This window comes from Eumetopias jubatus, unplaced genomic scaffold (genome assembly GCF_037043125.1).
Source record: "Eumetopias jubatus isolate StellerSeaLion01/CBP00866 unplaced genomic scaffold, mEumJub1_p1.0 scaffold_10, whole genome shotgun sequence".
Classification (NCBI taxonomy): Eukaryota; Metazoa; Chordata; class Mammalia; order Carnivora; family Otariidae; genus Eumetopias; species Eumetopias jubatus.
Window position 1 is genome coordinate 80,365,915 of NW_028274816.1, and position 21,245 is coordinate 80,387,159.

Sequence of the window (21,245 nt, forward strand, 5' to 3'; positions counted from 1 at the left end):
TCTGTTCCTTTCTGGTCTATGTTACTTTTAGGCTTTCTCTTTGCTTAGAGGACCCCTTTCAATATTTCTTGTAGGGCTGGTTTTGTGTTTGCAGATTCTTTTAGTTTTTGTTTGTCCTGGAAACTTTTTATCTCTCCTTCTATTTTCAGTGACAGCCTAGCTGGATATAGTATTCTTGACTGCATCTTTTTCTCGTTTAGTGCTCTGAATATATCATGCCGGTCCTTTCTGGCCTGCCAGGTCTGTGTGGATAGGGCTGTTGCCAATCTAATGTTTCTTCCATTGTAGGTTACAGACTTCTTGTCCCGCGCTGCTTTCAGGATTTTCTCTTTGTCTCTGAGACTTGTAAGTTTTACTATTAGATGTCGGGGTGTTGACCTATTTTTACTGATTTTGAGGGGGGTTCTCCGTGCCTCCTGGATTTTGATGCCTGTTTCCTTCCCCAAATTAGGGAAGTTCTCTGCTATAATTTGCTCCAATATACCTTCTTCCCCTCTCTCTTTCTTCTTCTTCTGGGATCTCAATTATTCTAATGTTTCGTCTTATGGTATATCACTTATCTCTTGAATTCTCCGTACATGATCCAGTGGTTGTTTATCTCTTTTTCTCAGCTTCTTTATTCTCCATCATTTGGTCTTCTATATCACTAATTCTCTCTTCTGCCTCAGTTATCCTAGCAGTTAGAGCCTCCATTTTTGATTGCACCTCATTAATAGCCTTCTTGATTTCGGCTTGGTTAGATTTTAGTTGTTTTATTTCTCCAGAAAGGGTTTCTCTAGTATCTTCCATGCTTTTTTCAAGCGCAGCTAGTATCTTTATAATCGTCATCCAGAACTCTAGGTCTGACATCCTACTAATGTCCGTATTGATTAGGTCCCTGGCAGTCGGTACTGCCTCTTGTTCTTTTTTTTTGAGGTGAGTTTTTCTGTCTTGTCATTTTGTCCAGAGGAGAATAGATGAATGAGAGAACAAAATGCTAACAGGGTTATAACGTCCCCAGAAAATATACATTAAACAAATCAGAAGAGACCTGAAACCAGGGCAAAAGAAAGGGAAAGAAAGAAAGAAAAGAAAAAGTTGTAGTGGTGGTAATTCATCACCAGGAAGGAGCTTTTTATCTGTTCCGACACCAACAAGGAGGATAGTATTTTCTGAGAGGTTGATATTTTAATGAAATATTGTTATGTGGGAGACCCTAATACATTCCTGAAACAACAGTTATTTTTGTAGTTCTCAAAATAGAATGTTGTCACAGCTTTTACAATTATTTTTTTCTTTTATCTCATGGACATAGTTAAAACAGAGTGAGAATAAAGTCGTTTAGTCAGTAAAGAATTCTATGAAGAACACTAATTCACTGGTAAAATTGGGGCTGGAATGCAAGAACTAGAGAAGTGGGAAGAAAGGAAACATCAAGATTTTGTTAATCTAAAAAGACTTGATGAGTCAAGTTTGGGTTAGAATTGGAGTAAGCAGACGGGCGTAGAAATCACATTTAGGACGGGGAATTGGTAGAACACATTTAATTCCTGGTTAATGAATTAACAATAAATGTTTGTTTGCTGTCCTGATATTGGAGCTGAAATTTGGCAGCATGGTACAATGGGATGAGCATGGGCTTTGGCTTGATATCTTAAATCTTGGATTGGTCCTGCTAATTGTATAATTTTAGACCATCTGTTGAACCTAAGTGAATTCTGTTTTGTTAAGTGCTGTACTGTTTGGAATATGTTGGTTAGGATATGAGATAATAAGTTAACTGCTATACGAGACATCAAAAAATACTAATTCCTCTTTTTTATTGCAAAATGTTGCAAGAAAGTGTACATTTTATTTACTGTGTAAAACTTGTGTGTAAAGCTGTTGACATTAATCCAGCAAGAAGCTGCTAGGACTTTAAAATCTTTTACTGTGCATAATCTTTTGTTTGTAAAGATAAGTGTATTAGTTTTCTAGGGCAGCTGTAACACATATCCCCAGACTGGGGTGCTTAAAACAGCAGAAATGTATTCCTCATGGCTCTGGAAGCCAGAAGTCTAAAACCAGTGTCACTGGGCTGAAAGGAGAGTGTCACTCCCCCTGGGAGAGAATCTGTTCCTTTCTTCCAGCTTCTGGGGCTGCTGGCATTCCTTAGCTTGTCAGTCTTCAAGGCTAGCATCTTCAAGTCTCTGTCTTCATACGGCCTTTCCTCTGTGTCAAAGCTACCTTTGCCCCTCCTTGTGAGGACACATGTAATTGCACGGGGGTCCTGCCCACCTCAGCTCTTCAGTGTAATCACATCTGCAGAGCACCCCCCCACACACACACACACACTTTTCTTGCCATATAAACATTCACAGGTTCCAGGTATTAGGACATGGATATTGATGGGGGTATTTTTCAGCCTACCATAGTAGGCAGTGTCATGTAACTTGATCTGTTAAGTCAGAAGATTTCTGAAATTCTCCTGTTTGTGTGCAGTTTCTCAATGCTCAGAGACCATGCCATGCAGTTCAAAGTCCGGCCAGTGGAGTACCAAGATAAAGAAGACATTTCCTGCCTTCAAGAAACTTCTTGGAGGAGCCAGAACAGCTCCGTAGGAAGCTTGTACTTTTCTAGGCAGTGGAGAACTGGCTGAAAGTGTTTGGCTTGGTTAAGCCATGTTTTAGGAAGGTCATTGATGATGTGTGTGGAGTAGTGACGAGGGGAGTATGAGAAGGATGATGGCTGCATGTGAGTGAATGATTCAAGGCCTCAAGAAAACGTTGGTGTGATGGTGTTCAGAAAGAAAGAAAGATGTCAGGGTGCATCCCAGAGGGAGTGTGCTGTTAGTTTTATTGAGCCGTAACTGACAGTAAGATTTCACTGTTTCCAACTTGTCAGTTGACATATTTGCAGTCGTGTAGGCACCACTGCAGTCATGATTTAGAACATTTCTTAAGAAGTTCCCTTGCCCTCCTTTGCAGTCAGTTCCATTCCCGGACCTCTGGCAACCACTGATCTGCTTTCTGTCCCTCTGGTTTGCCTTTTCTACAGTTTCATGTGGAATTATATGGTATGCAGACTTTTGTGTCTGGCTTCCTGAACTCAGCGTGTTGCTTTTCAGACAGTACGTTGCATGTGTCAGTAGTCTGTTCCTTTTTACAGAGGAGTAGTATTCCATTATATTTCTGTACTACCATTTGTGTCCATTCACCAGCCAGAAGTTTGAGTTGTTTCCTGTTTGTGTGGACATGTTTTCATTTCTCTTGGGTAAATACCTGGGAGTGGAACTGCGGGGTCACGAAGCAGGTGTACGATTAACTTGGAGAAACTGTCGGACTGTTTCCAAAGTGGCTGTGCTGCTGAGTGTTCTCACTTCTGCATCTGTGCCAGCGCCTCCATTTTAGCCGTCTAGCAGGTACGCAGTGCCAGCTCAGTGTGGTGTTAGTCTGCATTTCCTTAATAACTAATGATGTGCATCTTTTTATCTGTGTACTTTATTTGCTATGCATTTATCTTCTTTGGTGAAGTGTTTAAATTTGTGGCCATTTTTTATTGAGTTGTCTTTTTTTTTTTTAAGATTTTATTTATTTATTCATGAGAGAGAGGCAGAGGGAGAAGCAGGCTCCCTGCTGAGCAGGGAGCCCGATGTGGGACCAGATCCCAGGACCCTGGGATCATGACCTGAGCCGAAGGCAGACGCTTAACCTAAATCTGAGCCACCCAGGCACCCTTGAGTTGTCTTATTATAGTGAGTTGTAAGAGTTTTTAATATAGTCTGAGTAGAAGTCCTTTGTTGGAAATACACTTTCCACATATTTTCTCCTTGTCTGTTGCTTGCCTGTTCATTTTCTTCTGTGTTTAAAGAACAAGTTTTGAAATTTATAATGTCCAGTTTATCCATTTTTTTTCTCCTATTGATTCTTTTTATCCAGTTTAAGAAATCTGTGCCTCATCTGAGGCCACTAATATGTTTTTGTATTTCTCAGTCTAGAAGTCCTATAGTTTTAACCCTTACATTTAGATGCATGAACTTTGGCATAGAGTGGTGCATAAGGGTTGGGGCTCACTTGCTCTGTATGGATACTCAGTTGTCCCCACTGTCCTCTCCTCATTGACGTACCTTGGCATGGTTGTCACCCCAGCCGGCTGTGTATGTGTAGGTCCATGTCTGGGTTCCAGGCCACCCACAGCTCTGGATGTCTATCCTCATGCCGATAGGATATTGTCCCGGTTACTGCAGGCTTGTAACAGGTTTTCATATTGAGTCACAGAAGTGCGCACCTTTCTTACCTGCCCCCCCTCAATTGTTTTGACTGTTCTTTGTGTTACCATATAAGTTGTGGAATCATCTTAAGTTCTCCCAACAAAAATCTGCTGAAATTTTTATTAGAATGATGTTGAATCGTAGATCAATTTGGGGAGAATTTATGTCTTTTTTTTGGTAAGATTTATTCATCTGAGAGAGAGCATGAGTGAGCATGGATGGAGGGAGGGGCAGAGCAACAGACAAGGAGAAAATATGTGGAAAGTGTATTTCCAACAAAGGACTTCTACTCAAGTAGAAGAAGTAGAGTACTCAAGAAGTAGAGAATCTCAAGCAGACTCTCCGCTGAATGCAGAGTCCAACGCAGCCTTGATTCCAGGACCCTGAGATCATGACCTGAGCCGAAATCAAGAGTTGGACACTCAGCCACCCGGACAGCTCAGAATTGATGTCTTAACAACCGTGAGACTTCTGCTCCATGTGCATAGCATAACTTTCCATTTATTGAGGTTTTTAAAATTTCTGTCAGCAATGCCTTATGGTTTTCAGTGTGCAGGTCTTGCATATTTTTTTGTTAAAATTTATCCCTAAGTAGTTCATATATTTGTTATACCATTGTAAGTGGATTATCACAGTTTATACATAGATAACCCCGAGCTTTCAAATCTGGTTAACAGTTGAAATGGAAGTAGCAAGAGGAGTTTGATTTGAGGAAGATGTGAAATTTGGTTTGGGGCTTGTTGAGTTTGTAGTACTGGGAGGTTATCCTCTAGGAGGGACTGTTGAGAGATTTGGAGCTACTTATAGGGAGGTGGCAGTAAAATATGGGTGTGCAAGAGACCTTCAGGAAAGAAAGTTTAGAGTAACTTTAGTTCTAGGTCTGAACCTTGCAGGGCTGCTTCCTCTTAGGGAGTAGGTAGTCAGACTAGTTGCCAAGAAGGCTGTCTGTAATAAAGGCAGGGGAGACCTGGGGTGCAGAGTTCAGGAGCCAATGACAAAGGAATTTCAAGAAGAATGGGCTGATTGAGAGTTGGACACTGCAGAGAGGTGGAGGACCTTGAAGGATAAGGAAAAGGTAATTGAAGTGGGTTATTTTACATTCTGACTAAGACTGTTTCAGTAGAGTGGTGTGGGCAGAAGCCACATTTTGGAAGACTGGGGAGGTGCGGGAGGAAGCAGTGAGTAAAGCTGATTCCCTTCAGTAATTGGTGCATTCAATCAAGAGTGTAACTGTGGCAAAACGTGTTTGGGATAGGCTGTGAGAGCCTGTTTATAAGGGTAGGAGGTGAGCCTGCAGAGAAGGATGTCTTGAAGATTCCGGGGTGTCTTCCACGGCACAGGGCTTGGTTAGGGGAGGTGAGAAGACAGATTTCTAGGCATTTAGGGCAGATTAATGCTTCTCTTTTATTTGGCTCTGGGCATCATTTTGATACACTCATTCTTTAAAAATCATCTAGAACAGGGGTTAGTCAGCTATGGCCTGTGTGCCAAGTCTGACCTGAGACTTACTTTTGTACAGCCCTTGAACTAAGAATGAATGAATAAATAAATATTTTTGTAATGGTTGAAGAAAAAAATCAAAAGAAGACTGTCTCATGGGCATGTGAAAATTGGATGACATTCAGTTTTCAGTGTCCATAAACAAATTTTGGGGGAGAACAGCCCTGCTTGTTCATTTATGCTTTGGCATTACAACGGCAGAATTGAGTAGTTGCCCATGGAGCCCAAATTACTGTCTGGCCCTTACCCCAAGAGTTTGCCAGGTCCTGACTTAGAAGGAAGAGTCTTATGCAGACCATTGCTGGTTCCTTTTCGGAATTTCCATGGCTTGCTGATTAAATATATATATACATATAACATATTTATTATATGTATATATATATATAGGCTAGTCATCGTGAACGCAAGTTTTTGGGTCTTATGCATTTTTTGTTAAGTCAAGACTGATGAACCGTCAGCTCATTGAGATGTCTGACCTCAGACTGCATTGGTGAAGAGCACATGGGTGTTTATTATCTGGACAGAAACATGATCACATTATAGTGCAAACTGCTGACGGTCTTCACTGATACTTAGCATAGCCATGTTGGTGAAACAATAGGTTGTATATGTTATATAAATTTCCAGGCTTGCTTTTCTAAAGCAGAGTTGGAGGAAGAGGAGGGAACTCCAGCTGAAACCAGCCACTTGATGAAGAAGAAGTAGTTAGAAACCAGACACCGCTCTAAGTGATTTAACGTGACTTAATTCCTCCATGGCAAAACCCTGGGATACTATTATTATTTCCATTTCCACCGAGAAAACCAAAGCAGAGAGCAGTAACTGCCCGAGGTCACATGGCTAGCAAGTGGGCAGGCTGGGCTCCAGCCCGGGCAAGTGAGGCTCCAGAGTAATGCTCTTGAGGACTAGATTCTGTTGCCTCTCTAAGGATTGTAATAGTAACAAACATTCACTGACCACATACTGCAGGGCAGGTACCCTTCTAAGGTCATTATATGTATTAGCACATTTAACACATTTACAGATGAGAATGAGGCATTTGGTTTTGGGTGTCCCAAGTCGAAAGTGTGGGGCCAGAGTCTGATCCCAGTTAGCCTTGCTCCAGAGCCTGTGGCTTCACCGCTGTCACCATAGCACCGTGCTGTAGGTTCTGTCTTCGTTAATTGCTCCAAATGGTAACCTTATGCTTTTTCCTATACAACTCTTAACAGCTTGATGACACTTGAAGGACACATTTGCATTGTTTGCAAGCAGACAGTGTTCCCACTGAAGAACGTCTTGGCCGAGCATGCTCTCTCCGTGATACAAGAAATGGTGTGATGATGGTAGTATCACGGATAGGTGCACTTGTGATCTGGGTTTCCCTACAGAGATGCTGCGGAACATCTGTGATTTTGCGAATAAGAGCCCTTAATCACCCTGAAGCCCTTCTTTTATCTTGCCTCTTCTCTGATGACAATCTGTATGTCTTCTGTCAGTGTCCAGGCAGCCAGAATTTTGTGTCAGCAATTTTGGAGAGAGATTAGGGCTGTTGCAGTAGATTTTGGAATTGTGTGTGGATAACTGATAGCCAAAGAAATTTATACGGATTCCTTGAGAAAATGATTGAAACAGAACTTTTATGACCTCCTCATTTTAAGGGTTAGATAAAGGAATCAGCGACTTTTTATTCTGGAAGGCAAATGTGCTCATAATTCAGTATCCAGATTCTTTGTGACTGTTAGTTTTGTTTCACCCCTCCTGTTAGTGAGCTCCCTGTAGGTACTACATTGGTGCTACATTGTTTGCAAGGGGTGCAAGCTAGACTGCCTTTTTAAAAAAACTCTCCAAGAGGCAATTCCTAATATACTGTAATGCTTAGTGCATAGTAGGTGCTTCATAAATAAAGATTGATAGTTTAAGTGAAACAGAAATGCACAGTTGTTTACTGATGCCATAGTCTTGATGGTTTGGAGCTCTGGAGGAGCAGAATACTTAGGTTGGCTAGAATGTGGCAGGGTTCAGTTTGCCTCCTGGAAGAAGAATCAGCGGTCCAGGGACACCTGGGTGGCTCAGTCGTTAAGCGTCTGCCTTCACCTCAGGTCATGGTCCCAGGGTCCTGGGATCGAGCCCTGCATCGGGCTCCTGCTCGGCGGGAAGCCTGCTTCTCCCTCTCCCACTCCCCCTGCTTGTGTTCCCTCTCTCACTGTGTCTCTCTCTGTCAAATAAATAAATAAAATCTTTAAAAAAAAAAAAAAAGAATCAGCAGTCCATAGCTTCGGGCTGCCCCTGTTTCTCAGGCAAGTGGGATGGACGTGTAACCACCAGATGGAACTGGCAAGATAAGCTGTCCTCTGGCCATCCTTTTCATTTGGCCTAGTCAGATGCAGGTGAGTGGCAGGCATGTTTGCCAGGGAGCTCTTGCATAATGAGGCTAGGCCTTCTAACTGTTTGTATTTCTCATAGAGCCGAGTATTATGTCTGTTCTACAAGCCTGCTGACTGATACTAGTTTAAAGGTAGAATCTGACTGAGAGAGTGAAAGACTGAAGCCTTTTCCTGTATTTTCTGGACCCAATATGTTACAGACACTCACAGGCTTTCCTTGCTCTAGCTTAAGCCAGGTGGCCTCATGATCTATTTTTTTTTAAAGATTTTATTTATTTGTCGGGGGTGGGGGAGGAAGAGAGAGAGAGCGTGCATCAGGCAGATGGAGAAGCAGGCACCCTCTGAGCAAGGAGTCCAGTGTGGGACTCGATCCCAGGACCCTGGGATCATGACCTGAGCCGAAGACAGACGCTTAACTAACTGAGCCACCCAGGCACCCGGCTTCGTGATCTATTTGGATCCCCCCTCAGAGTGCTGTCTTTACCCTGTAACTTTGTAAGCAAAAAAACCCATGTGCCAAGATGGTCTTTACTTTGGCATTGGCACTATACCGGCACTTAATCCATTTTTAATGAGTGTGACTAGATTATGTTGTCGTCTTCTTCAGAGTGGAAGTCTTCCAACAAATCAGTGAATGAACGGAAAATGCCATTCAGTGGGTCTTCTGTCTTAATAGTAGGTTCCCAGAGCAGTCTCCCTGCACGTGACTTGGGGAGGTATGTGCTGGGTGCTGAACTTTTTCTCCAGGGCAGTCATTCCCATACCTGGGGCTGTTTTACTTATTTATTTTTTTAAAATATTTTATTTATTTATTTATTTGAGAGAGAGAATGAGATAGAGTACGTGAGAGGGGGGAGGGTCAGAGGGAGAAGCAGACTCCCTGCTCAGCAGGGAGCCCGATGCGGGACTGGATTCCGGGACTCCGGGATCATGACCGGAGCCGAAGGCAGTTGCCTAACCAAATGAGCCACCCAGGCACCCCCTGGGGCTGTTTTAAATGTACACCTTCCCCGGCCCCACCCCAGATCTACTGAACATTTCAAGCTCTGTCTAGTTCAGACAGCCTGAGTGATTCTTATGCAGCCAGCCTGGGGATAATGTCATCTAGCAGAGCCTGAGAGGAAAGAGGTGGGTAGGCTTCTGGTCATGGATTTGGCTGCTTTCTGCTCCTCAGAGGCATCGTCTGGGAGTTGAACTAAAAGAGATGGTCTTTAGGTTCCTTCCCATCAGAAAGTTTTGTGATCGCTAGAAACACTTACATTTGGGTATTAGAAAATTAATTCTAGGGGCGCCTGGGTGGCTCAGTCGTTAGGCGTCTGCCTTCGGCTCAGGTCATGATCCCAGGGTCCTGGGATCGAGCCCTGCATCCGGCTCCCTGCTCTGCGGGAAGCCTGCTTCTCCCTCTCCCACTCCCCCTGCTTGTGTTCTCTCTCTCGCTGTGACTCTGTCTGCCAAATAAATAAATAAAATCTTAAAAAAAAAGAAAGAAAATTCTGTTTTCCATAATCTTTAAAATGTGTATAAAACTATATATTTGCTTTATAACTGCACATAGAATTAAAATTCAAATATTACAAGGCTTATAGCAAAAAATAAATTGTGCCGTCCCTCAGTCCTCCCCAGACCACTTTCTTCTCTCTCTGGTTACCTCTATGTGACATTGCTTATGCTGCCATTTCTAGAGTGATCAGTGGTAGTGACTTCTTACTGTAGTATATTAGGAGTTACCTCTCTGAGGGGTTTTTTTAAAGCACAGCCTAACTTGCACCTCTCCAAATGAATAATAGTGATGCTTTTTTAAAGTATGTCAGGCTTTGCCTTTTGGTGTGGGGATTGTCAGTGCAGACTTGCTGTCTGAGGTGATGCAATATTTAAAGTGGCTCATTACATACTTTTATCACTTCACACTTCTCATAATGTCCTGTTGATTTGCCATGACTTTCATTGATCAATTTTAGTTCCTAGGTCAGTAAAACATTTGAATCCCATTCTGATTTTCATGACGCAAAAAAAATGTGTAAACTTAATGTTATAATAGTTTAAACTATTTATCCGGTAATTATGTCACTGTGGAAGGCAGGCAGGTGGAGGAAATGCTGACAATCATGAGTACACACGTGAATCACAGTACCGTTTGTCATTTAGTTCTGCAAGAGCACCATGAAGCAGCCCCTTCACCCCCATTTTACACATAAACTGAGGCTCAGAGAGATGAACTTGCCTCCGGCTCCATGGCTAGTTACTAAAACGATTTGGACTCCTATCAGTTTGACTCCAGAACTCACTATAAGTGTGTATCAGTTGTTTTTAACTTTTTAATTGGAGCCTAAGACACAGGTGGAAAAGAAGAAATCATGGTAAGTGTAGAACTCAGCGAATTATCAAAATGAAATATCCATTAATTTACTCAGTTAAACAAGGATGTTAGCACCACAGAGGCCCTCACGTTCCCTCCCGATTACTCCCCTCCTGCTCTTCCTCCCAAGGTAGCCACTGTCATGACTTCTGATACGTAGATTTGTGTTGCTTCAGTGCTAACAGGTTTTGAACAGAATTTGATACGACTCTTGACTGTGTGTCCTTTTACACTTTCTGTTAAGACATCTGGAAATTCAGTGCTAGTTTTTCTTCCTGTTTCTTTCTGTACAGAAAAAAAAGTATAAATTCCACACCTGATAAAAAATTTATTAACTTAATGTTTTGTGCTAAATACTTCTCCCTTTGTGGTTAATAATTATAATTCTTGGCTTGTTAGTCAAAGCCACTGTGAAGAACTCTTCAAAACCAGTGACCTCTGTAGGTCTGTCACACGAGAGTAAAAGCATAAGACTGAGTCCTACCTAAGGGCTTTTAGTCCTACCTAAGTCCTACCTAAAAGGCTTTATTTACCTAAGGGCATTACCTGTAAATGCTGTGTGCTGATATTTTTAAAATATTGTAGTAGGATCATTGTCAGTACTGTTTCCTTTAGCCAGTGGTTTTGAAAGCAATATTTTGTTTAAATATATGTAGGCCAAATAATTGCAGTATTTTGGGAAGGTATTGTAGGAATTGTCCTCTGGTATGTAGCTCATGAACGCAGTGGTCAGTTTAGCGCTGTAATAAGTACATTTTCATCTTGCCAGGTGCCTTCTGCCTTGTTTCCCCGGGAAACTGACTTACCCCTGAGACTCACACCCAGCTTTGTGACTCCAGGCATTTATGTAACATGATCCTCTGGGAGAGAGGAAAAATGTTTCCTACTATATGTATGAAAAATAAGTCTATTAGTATTTGTACAGATTTCTCTTAAAATAGTTTTTTCTAATTATGAAAGCAGAACACATTTGTTACAGAATACCTGAAATGTGCAGAGAAGTGCAGTAATTCCCCCGTCAGTGAGATCTGCTAATGTTTTGTGGTATTTGTCTTTTTATTTCTTACACACGTGGATATTTATAATAAAATTGGAATTATAAAATATATTTAGTTTCACTGCCTGCTTTTTTGTTAATATATTATTTATCTTTGAATACATAGAGTATTACATATTTCTTTTTTTTTTTTTTTAAGGTTTTATTTATTTATTTGACAGAGACACAGCGAGAGAGGGAATACAAGCCGGGGGAGTGGGAGAGGGAGAAGCAGGCTTCCCACTGAGCAGGGAGCCCGACGCAGGCCTCGATCCCAGGACCCTGGGATCATGGCCCGAGCCGAAGGCAGACGCTCAACGACTGAGCCACCCAGGCGCCCCGTATTACATATTTCTTAGAAAACATTGTTGCATAATAACTTCCCAATCAAGTACCACACTTAGTTTATTTAAACATTCTTGTGTTTTGCACCAGTTTTTGGTTGTTTCCATGTTTATAAAGAATTAGCTGTTGGATAGTAGGTGGTGGGGGAGGGATGAAGATGAGGAGAGGAAAGGAACCCTCTTTTATAAAACTGGATTGTATTTGTTCAGCTGAATTGATCAAGTACTTCGTGAACCTTTGTGTGTCAGACCCTGTGCTAGGCTCTGAGATGTAGATGTGGATTCTTTCACGTTGGAGATCAGATACAATGAGTGAGGGCCTGAATGAAGTCATAGTGGATATGGGGAGACAGAAGACAGAAGGGTTCCCAGAGATGTTTAAGTGGGAAGGCTGGTTTTTGTAGAGCTGGGGCAATGTGAGTGAGAGGGACACATTTAAGATTACTCCCACATTTTCCCTTCACATCACTGGGCTAGACAGTGGTATCATTTATTAGTATAGGGACCATACAAAGGCGGAGCAAATTTGCTTAGAGTTTTGTCCTGGGCATAGTGAACTTGAGGTGCCTGTGGGCCACTAGAGAGCAGTGTCTTTTAGGCAGATGGATAGATGGGGGTAAGAAAAGAAATCTGGACTACAGAGATGGGGTCGTGGATCATTGGCACTTAGATTGTGGCATTAGCTGCAGAGCCTGACCTGGTGGAGCTGCCTTGGGAGGACATACAGTTGAGAAGGGGGCTGGGGTAGAACCCTGGGGAGCATCAGTGGTCAGGGCTGGGAGGGATGCAGAGAAGCATGGGAAAGACGGAGAACCAGAATGGGAAAGAGGGTGGTGTCGTGGTTGCTGAAAGAAGGAGCAGAACCACAGCCCATGTCTATTGGATTTGGCAATTAGGTCATTGTTGAGAGGAGTTTCAAGGGAATGGTGGGGACAGAGGAGGGAATGACAGGGGAGTAGGGGTGAGGAAGTGGTGGGTAGTAGCTAGAGATGGAAGGGCAAAGGTGGTCAGATGTGTTGTGGCAGGAGGGCTTTGTTTTACTAGAGTCTTAACAGGTTTATGTGCTGAGGAGAAGGACACAGTTCAAAGAGAAGTTGCTGAGAAGGGAGGTTGATGATAAAGCAGAGGACCTGAGCAGAGGGAATGGGTTTGGAGCCTAGGTGGAGGGATTACGCACTTGCATAGGAGGGAGATACTTGCCCTGAGGAAGCACCGGGTGGGTGGGAGGAATTGCTGGTGTGGCCAGAGTTGTTGGCAGTAGCTCAGTTTTCTCAAGACACTGAGAATGAGGCAGGTTGCGTGGGAGGTGGGCTTGAGGGCAGTGTCAGGGTTTGCAGTGTCTCGTGAGGGGTAGAGGGGGGAAAGGGGCCAAGGCCCGGAGGACGGGAGCAGCACCATGGTTAGAGATCCAGGTCTCTAACCATGATCTGTAGAGGTATAGAGGTGATTAGCATGGTGCTGTGAACCTCAGCAAGGCTCTGGAGCCCAGATAATGGAGAAGGGAAGTTTCTTGACCGTGTACTTCCTCAGGGAAGTCTTCCCTGGCATTCTAAGTTAAATTTATTATAGGTTCTCACACCTCTGTTCTTTCCTTCTAGTGCTCCTAGAGTTGTAGTTCTGCCTTTGATTGTTAGCATTGTTATTGTAATCATAAAAGTTTGCTTTCCGCAGCAAACTAAAAGCTCTCAGGAAAGGTACATCTGAATTTGCTTACCATTGTGCAGTGTCTGGGACCTAGTAGATGCTTGGTAAATGTTGAATTTAAGAACCAACCTTTTTAATCCACCTCAGCATGCCTGTGGATGTGACTTGCTTTCATTTGAACCATTATTGACTGCCCTGCTTCTTTCCTGAAGGAGGGGAGGTCAGGTGGTGTGGGATAGTGGGTAATAGACCACAGGCCCTGGTGTGAGAATGCGTGGGGTCTTATCGCAGCCCCCCCACACCAGCTGCAGGACCGCGGGTAAATTCTTACTCTCTCTGTGCCCCAGCATCCTCAGCTGCGCAGGGTGGCTAGTGATTGTGCAGACCTCATGGGATTGTTCTGAAGCTTGCCTGAGAAAGAGTTCACATGGGACATAGAAGAATCAGTTTTCACTACTAGTGGTTTGAAAAAACAGTCCTAGGTGATTTTGATAATCTTTCCTTGAGACTCCTGGCTTTTATGATAAAGGATTTGCAGGGCAGGTACCTGTGAGCATCTTCTTGTGTCTGTTCCTTGTCATTTATTGAGTATTGATCTTTAGAGAAACTGAGAAGAGAAACTCCTGGACCATGAGGGTCTTTCTGGCCCAGTGATGCAGTGGCACCCATAAACACATTACGGGTCCCGAGGGAGTATCACTAAGAAACAGTCCTTTTGCTCGTGGTCCTGTCTGTGGGGTGAGGGATTAGTGAAAGCTGCCTGCCTCACACCTGCCATGGTAAACTTGCTTCTTTGTCTGTCTCACAGAGGAGGTGGCCAAGTTGGAGAAGCACTTGATGCTTCTTCGACAGGAGTACGTGAAGCTGCAGAAGACGTTGGCAGAGACAGAGAAGAGATGCACTCTTTTGGCTGCGCAAGCAAAGAAGGAAAGCAGCAATGAGTCCTTCATCAGCCGCCTGCTGACGATCGTGGCCGACCTCTATGAGCAGGAGCAGTATAGGTGAGCCCGTGGACACAGGATGCTTTTGCCTGATTCCCAGGCCACACTGTACCTTCTCCTCTCTTACTTTGTTCCCAAGTTTTTTTCTCTCTAACCAGGATACTAGCAAACCTTTAGTCCCTGGAATGTAGTAAGCTCTTTGGGGCAAAATTTTCTTTCTTTTATTTTGTGCTTATTTTCAGTACAGAATGTGGGAGTCATGGTGATAGCATTGATGAGGTGGACAGGAATTCGCTTACGTGTCCAGGGATTCAGAGAGAAAGGTCCCTTTCTCTTGGGATAATCAAAGAAGGAGTCTTGGAATGAGTGGGCAGGCTAGCATGATGAGTGAGGAGGGAATCTGGAGCCACACAGCCTGTGTTAGAAGCTCAGCAGGCACTTACTGGCTGTGTGATCTGAAGTTGTAGGACATGCATGGGGATCCTGCTGCTGCTGCTTACTGTTGTGTTGTTGTGAGGGTTAGATTAATAAGTACGTGTTTTCAGCACTTAGATCAGTGTCTGGCACATAGTAGCTGTTGTTATTAAGTGACTTTGAGGTAAATGGTAGAGGCTGGGCAGGATTCAGTAGATAAAGACAGTGACGTTACTTACTGGTAGGGTAGTAGGGGAGGCTGAGAGTAGGCTGAAACGCAGCAACATGCAGAGGATTCAGAGGGCAGGAGGGGCCGTCTTGGGGTCTGTGTCCCTGCGGGGGCACTGGAAGAAGTGGGAAGGGTAGGGTGGTTTGAATTGGGAGGCCAGGATGGGAATTTGGACTTGATCCTCTAGGCAGTGTGGGATAGTGTTTTGAGCTGTTGGACAATAATGTTATTGTCAAAGTGGCGTTTCAGGAAGATGAACCTGGTAAGATCGTGTAGGCAGCGCTGTGCGGAGAAGAGAGCAACGGAGCGGCTGGGATGCTGTGTGTAGTCGAGGCCGAGACGAGGAAGGGCTGAATCGGGGCGGTGGCAGTGGGTACAGAAAAGAGACACGGGCGTGAACGTGCATACGAGGGGGAGTTCGGCTGCTGAGGAGATGGACGATCAGGTCAGCTAATACTTAGTAAAATTACAAAATAAATCATGACATCTAAAATAGATCAAAATCCAGGGGCACCTGGGGGGCTCAGTCGGTGAAGCGTCTGCCTTCAGCTCAGGTCATGGTCCCAGGGTCCTGGGATCGAGCCCCACATCGGGCTCCCTGCTCGGCGGGGAGTCTGCTTCTCCCTCTGCTCCTACATGCCTGCTCATGCTGTCTCTCATTTTCTTGCTGGCGTGCACACTCCCTCTCTCTCATAAATAAATAAAATCTTAAAAAAAAAAAGATAAAAATCTAGAACTGCCATCTTTCAAACTTAATTATTCATAAAAGAAAGAAAAATTTAATACCCAAAACAGGAAATATATACTCTGAGTAAAGGACAGCCTTTTAAATTGAACAGATGCAGCTACTTACTTGTAAAATACAGTTCATCGTCTCTTTTCTATCCCTCTTTCTTTCCATGGACAAGTGAAAACTGTTTACCCTGGTGTGGGGAAAGCCTGACCTATTTCTTTTGTGGGCGCATTTCCCCCACTTCGAGGCTCTTCTCCCTTAGAACTCCCATCGTTCACTTTCTCTGTTACTTCTCCACTGCGTGCATCCATTATACCTCGACCCCTCTGGGAGGCCGTGGGGATGAGCCGGGTCGCTGCAGTACAGGGCCTCTCCTGAGCTTCTAAAGCCTGTCCCTCACCCCGTGCAGCTTGGAGATCAGATGGGGAACAGGGCTTTCAGAGAGGACTTGAGCTTTTGAGATGGAGTACTGAAGTTGGAAAATCAGTTTCTAAAGCAGATGGTCCTTTACCAAAATAAGAAAAAAAAAACCTCACAAAACTTTGTCCTATAATATGCATTTTGTTGAATTTAAATTCTGTTTGTTTGTGCATCTCAGTAACTGGAGTAATTAACGAGGAGGAATTAAAAGGTTTTTAAATTGAGAAATGTGGAAGAAATTGGTCCCTTTAATTTTACTTAAGTTCAGGAGAAGGCTTTTGTCCCTTAAGATAGTTAAAAGTGATGGTAATACATCATTCTTCTAGCAATCAAGCTTATAGTTTTTCCTGTTAAAGAGTTTGAGGAACTAGTAAGAAGCTCTTCATTTATGCTTTCTCTCCAGTAACAGCATCCTAGTATGCATATTTTACAAGGAAATGCTCTTTGACTAGAATGAAAATTTTAATGATTTTTACTTATTATTTATTTGAGAGAGAGAGAGTACGAGCGGGAGGAGGGGCAGAGGGAGAGGGAGAAGCAGACTCCCCACTGAGCAGGGAGCCCAACATGGTGCTCCATGGGGCTGGATCCCAGAACCCTGAGATCATGACCTGAGCCAAAGGCAGATGCTTAACTGACTGAGCCACCCAGGTGCCCCTAGAATGAAAATTTTAAAAAAATTACTAGCCTCCTAATTGTTTCCGCACAGAGTTCTCAGAAACTTATCCAGTCTTCCATTTTTGAATTGTATTTGTAGAAATTGTTATTATTAGAAATTATTAATGAAGTCCTTGTCTGTATTTCCCTTTCCCCAGTTTGGCCTGACATTCATGAATATGTAGAAACATTCATTTTTATAATTTGGGGCTAGAAGTCAGTCAGTGGCTGAAACAGGAAACAATGAGTCTTCATTTAAGTTATTAGAATTTAATACTTTATACATAAATTTAGAGTTTAAAAAATTATTCGTGTTTTATAAACAGCTTCCTGTTTTTCACTGAATTTTAGAAATTTTATCAAAGGATATGATTCGTTCTATTTTATTTACTTATTTATTCTTAAAGATTTTATTTATTTATTTGACAGAGAGACAGTGAGAGCAGGAACACAAGCAGGGGGAGTGGGAGAGGGACAAGCAGGCTCCCTGCTGAGCAGGGAGCTCGACGTGGGGCTCGATCCCAGGACCCTGAGATCGTGATCTGGGCTGAAAGCAGACGCTTAACGACTGAGCCACACAGGCGCCCCTGATTTGTTCTATTTTAAATAAAATATTTAATTGTTTCTTTTTACTGATTGATTAATAATGTTCTACTGTGTTAACAGTAGTTTGTAATAATTTGAAATACTGAGTATCCTATTGCTCTTCTGATCTTATGTGATTAGTTGCAGCTTGGTCTTCAGTGGAGCTAGAACTGCTGACTACTTACATTCTGGAGGGTGGGTTCGTGGGATAAACTGCGTCTGCGTCAAGCATTATATACAAACAGTATTCTGCTTGGGTCTCCTTGGGATGTATTAATTCATATCATAGATTTTTTTTCTTTTTATTGTAGTGACTTTTGTGTATTTAGCTTGTAAAGCTTTCCAACCTAACACGTTTTGAAGGGGTGTATGAAAATAAAAGAACTTGTAAAAACACAGAATGATGATAATTAATGACTTTGGATTATTGCTGCCAACAAAGCCATATGGTACATGCTTGTGTCAGCCCAGTGGGTCATCCTTAGGTTTTTGTTAAATGCCCAGACGCTTTCCTCCTTCAGCATTTGACATTTCAGAGTCAAACATAAATAACTATTTGGAAAGCTCTTTTCACAATAACGGTTTGTCATAAATATGGAAACATGTTTGAAAAAAAGATTTCTCCTACCCCATTTCTTTATAAATGATTGAGTAAAAAATGTCTAATAATAGGTCTGAATGTTTCTGTCGAGGACAAGAATGTAGATATTGGTTTCACGTTCTTCACTACTTGGTCAAAGCCAATTTGTAGCTTTTCTGTGTCCCCTTGCTTGACTGTCAGTGCGGTACAGTGTGTGGCTCTGTGGTCCCAGAGCCTGTGTCATAGTCGTCACGTTTTCTTTTTCTCCCTGATGATTCATCTTGATTTGTTCTGCATGAAACCTCTGTTACATTTTATGTGAATATTAATCATCCTATTTAACCAGTAGGTTCACCATCTTAAGAATCCCATTAGGGAAGGGGCGCCTGGGTAGCTCAGTTGTTAGGCGTCTGCCTTCGGCTCAGGTTGTGATCCCGGGGTCCTGGGATCGAGCCCCACATCGGGCTCCCTGCTGAGTGGGGAGCCTGCTTCTCCCTCTCCCACTCCCCCTGCTTGTGTTCCCTCTCTCACTGTCTCTCTCTCTGCCAAATGAATAAATGGAATCTTAAAAAAAAAAAAAAAAAAGAACCCCATTAGGGAAAAGCAGAATATCCCATGTGAACCAAAACTCGAAGTTGGAAATACAAATATGTCTAGCAACATGTATTACACACGTGGCCCAGTAGAATTCAGTGCTAGCACAGAGAAATAACTTTGCTGTGATATTTTTCTTTTGCAAGTAGATGTTGATCAAGCAGTACCCATATATTTGTGAACCCTAGCTATACCTAATTATGATGACCTTTTTCTTTTTGTATCTGTGGCTATTTCTCTTCACCAGTGATCTGAAGATAAAGGTTGGAGGCAAGCACATCAATGCTCACAAGTTTGTGCTGGCGGCCCGCAGTGACAGCTGGAGTCTGGCTACTTTGTCCTCCACCGAGGAGCTGGACCTCTCAGGTGAGCCTCTGACCTGTGGGCACTCACGACTGCCAGCGTAAGAACTCTTGGCAGGAGGTTATGTGTGAAATATTAGTGGTTTAATGAAAGTAGAAAACTTTTCTTATCAATTGATGGTGACCATAAACTAGTTAAATAATTAGTGAATCAGTGGCTTGAACACAAACACTTCTGTTTAATACCTGACTAATAAATCATACATACTTGGATAGCTACGATGTTCTTATAATTTATAAAATAAAAATATCTGTCTAGAAACTCTTTTCATATAATATTATAAATATGGGAGCATGTGTAGGAAAAAGTTTTTCTTCTACTATAAAAAGTCGTGGTGTTCAGTTGCTTAAAATTTAATCACAGTTGCCAAGTGTTCTTCCTGGTCTATAGGAAGTTACCTTCTCCTCTCAGAAGTAAGAGTTACTCCAGAGAATAGGAGTCGTCTTTCTTTAGCATTAAAGGATGACCATCAGGCTTTAGAATTTGAGCAGGTGCATTGAGCTGTTTACTGTATGACTTAATTGTTTTATGCCACATTATGTTGGATAGAATTTGGGTAAATGTGGTGATAAGTAGACTTAAAAAAAATCATTTTCAAAAGTTTACTTTGGAATTGCATTTTCATTTAGTACTTACCTGCTTTTTTAAAACAAATTTTAAATTTAATTCTTTTATTAATAGTCATGAGAATTATAACACATGGTAAGGAGATTCCCAGGCAGTAGTGTAAAGAGTACTTGCAGAAGTGATTGGCTGTGTGAAAATGCTGCTGAATTATGTCTTTCTTCAAAAGGTTTGCCGGTTCAGAAGGTACTGTTTTCCATGCACAGCTGGGAACACTGAAATGATTATAACAAAGTCCTCACCATATAGAAATGGGGTAATAATGGATCATTTCAGGCAAGGGCTATGCATACAGTATTACAGTTGCTTTATGTCTGAGGTACAGAAGACCAGCGTGGGCTGTCACCCGAGTAGTGTTGCAAAGGTTAAGTGGGCATTTATCTCAAGGGTTTAGGGGAGCAGATGGCTAATGCTTCTTCACTGTGAGTGAACTCTGTCTCTTTAGGATCGTTTCTAGGGTTTATTTTATTTTATTTTTTTTTAAGATTTATTTATTTATTGGAGAGAGAGAGAATGAGAGAGACAGCACATGAGAAGGGGGGAGGGTCAGAGGGAGAAGCAGACTCCCTGCCGAGCAGGGAGCCCGATGCGGGACTCGATCCCAGGACTCTAGGATCATGACCTGAGCCGAAGGCAGTCGCTTACCCACCTGAGCCACCCAGGCGCTTGTTTCTAGGGTTTAACTTGTGACCCATAATTCAGAGTTGCAAACACAAGTACTGAGCATGGATACACATGTGCGTGTGCATCTATGCCTGTGACAGCACATCTACTTGGGAGACAGTCTTCACTGCTGTACGATGGGAATCTCTGAGCAGAGCTTTTCTTTGAGGCCATATATCTTCCACCCCATATATAACAACTGTGGGTAACTTTTAAAGTCCATTCACAAGAGGCATGATAGGGGGCGCCTGGGTGGCTCAGTCGTTAAGCGTCTGCCTTCGGCTCAGGTCATGATCCCAGGGTCCTGGGATCGAGCCCCGTGTTGGGCTCCCTGCTCGGCGGGAAGCCTGCTCCTCCCTCTCCCACTCCCCCTGCTTGTGTTCCCTCTCTCGCTGTGTCTCTCTGTCAAATAAATAAAATCTTAAAAAAAACACACACAAAACAGAGGCATGATAGGATCTCAATTTAATTATGTGACCAAATAGTTTACAAAGATTAGAAGAGATTATAAGATATAGGAAATATTCTAACAAGAAAAAAGTTCAGAATGAGTTGTCATTTTTGGATATCTATTAAAACATTATCAAAAACTGATGGTCCCAGTAGTTTGGGGCTCATGAAATTGGTACTCTTGCACACGGCCAGTCATATTGCAGATGGCCCTGACAATTTTAGAAAGCAGACAGCTGAGTCTTTCTTTGAACCTCATCATTGACTTTGTCAGTTGGATTCTGCCATAGGAAATTCAGACAGCATAGATACTTATCATAGTTTTATGTGTAATTGTGAAATATTGAATGCAATCAAAATGAGTAAGAATGGAGAGCAAACAAAATGATGTAAGAACACAGAGACTTGCATTAAGGTATAAAAAGCCTCATTCAAACATTAAAATTTTGCTTTTACTTTTTTAGTACATCATAACATTTAAGAGCAGCTTTAACTCACTGACCACAAGACTGCATCAC

General features: G+C 42.6%; 1 protein-coding gene across 4 annotated transcripts in view; it reads left to right on the forward strand.

The window, feature by feature from the left end:
- The window catches only part of ANKFY1 (ankyrin repeat and FYVE domain containing 1), a 96,701-nt gene that overhangs the window by 11,060 nt on the left and 64,396 nt on the right, over positions 1 to 21,245 (forward strand). For all 4 annotated transcript variants that reach the window (XR_015769263.1, XR_003612541.2, XM_028124984.2 and 1 more), the window contains exons 2-3: positions 14,283 to 14,475; positions 18,875 to 18,993. Coding sequence is in view for 2 of the 4 variants with exons in the window: in XM_028124984.2 (XP_027980785.1) it covers positions 14,283 to 14,475; positions 18,875 to 18,993 (312 nt within the window). In the remaining 2 variants the exon portion in view is untranslated. The remainder of the gene's footprint in view (positions 1 to 14,282; positions 14,476 to 18,874; positions 18,994 to 21,245) is intronic.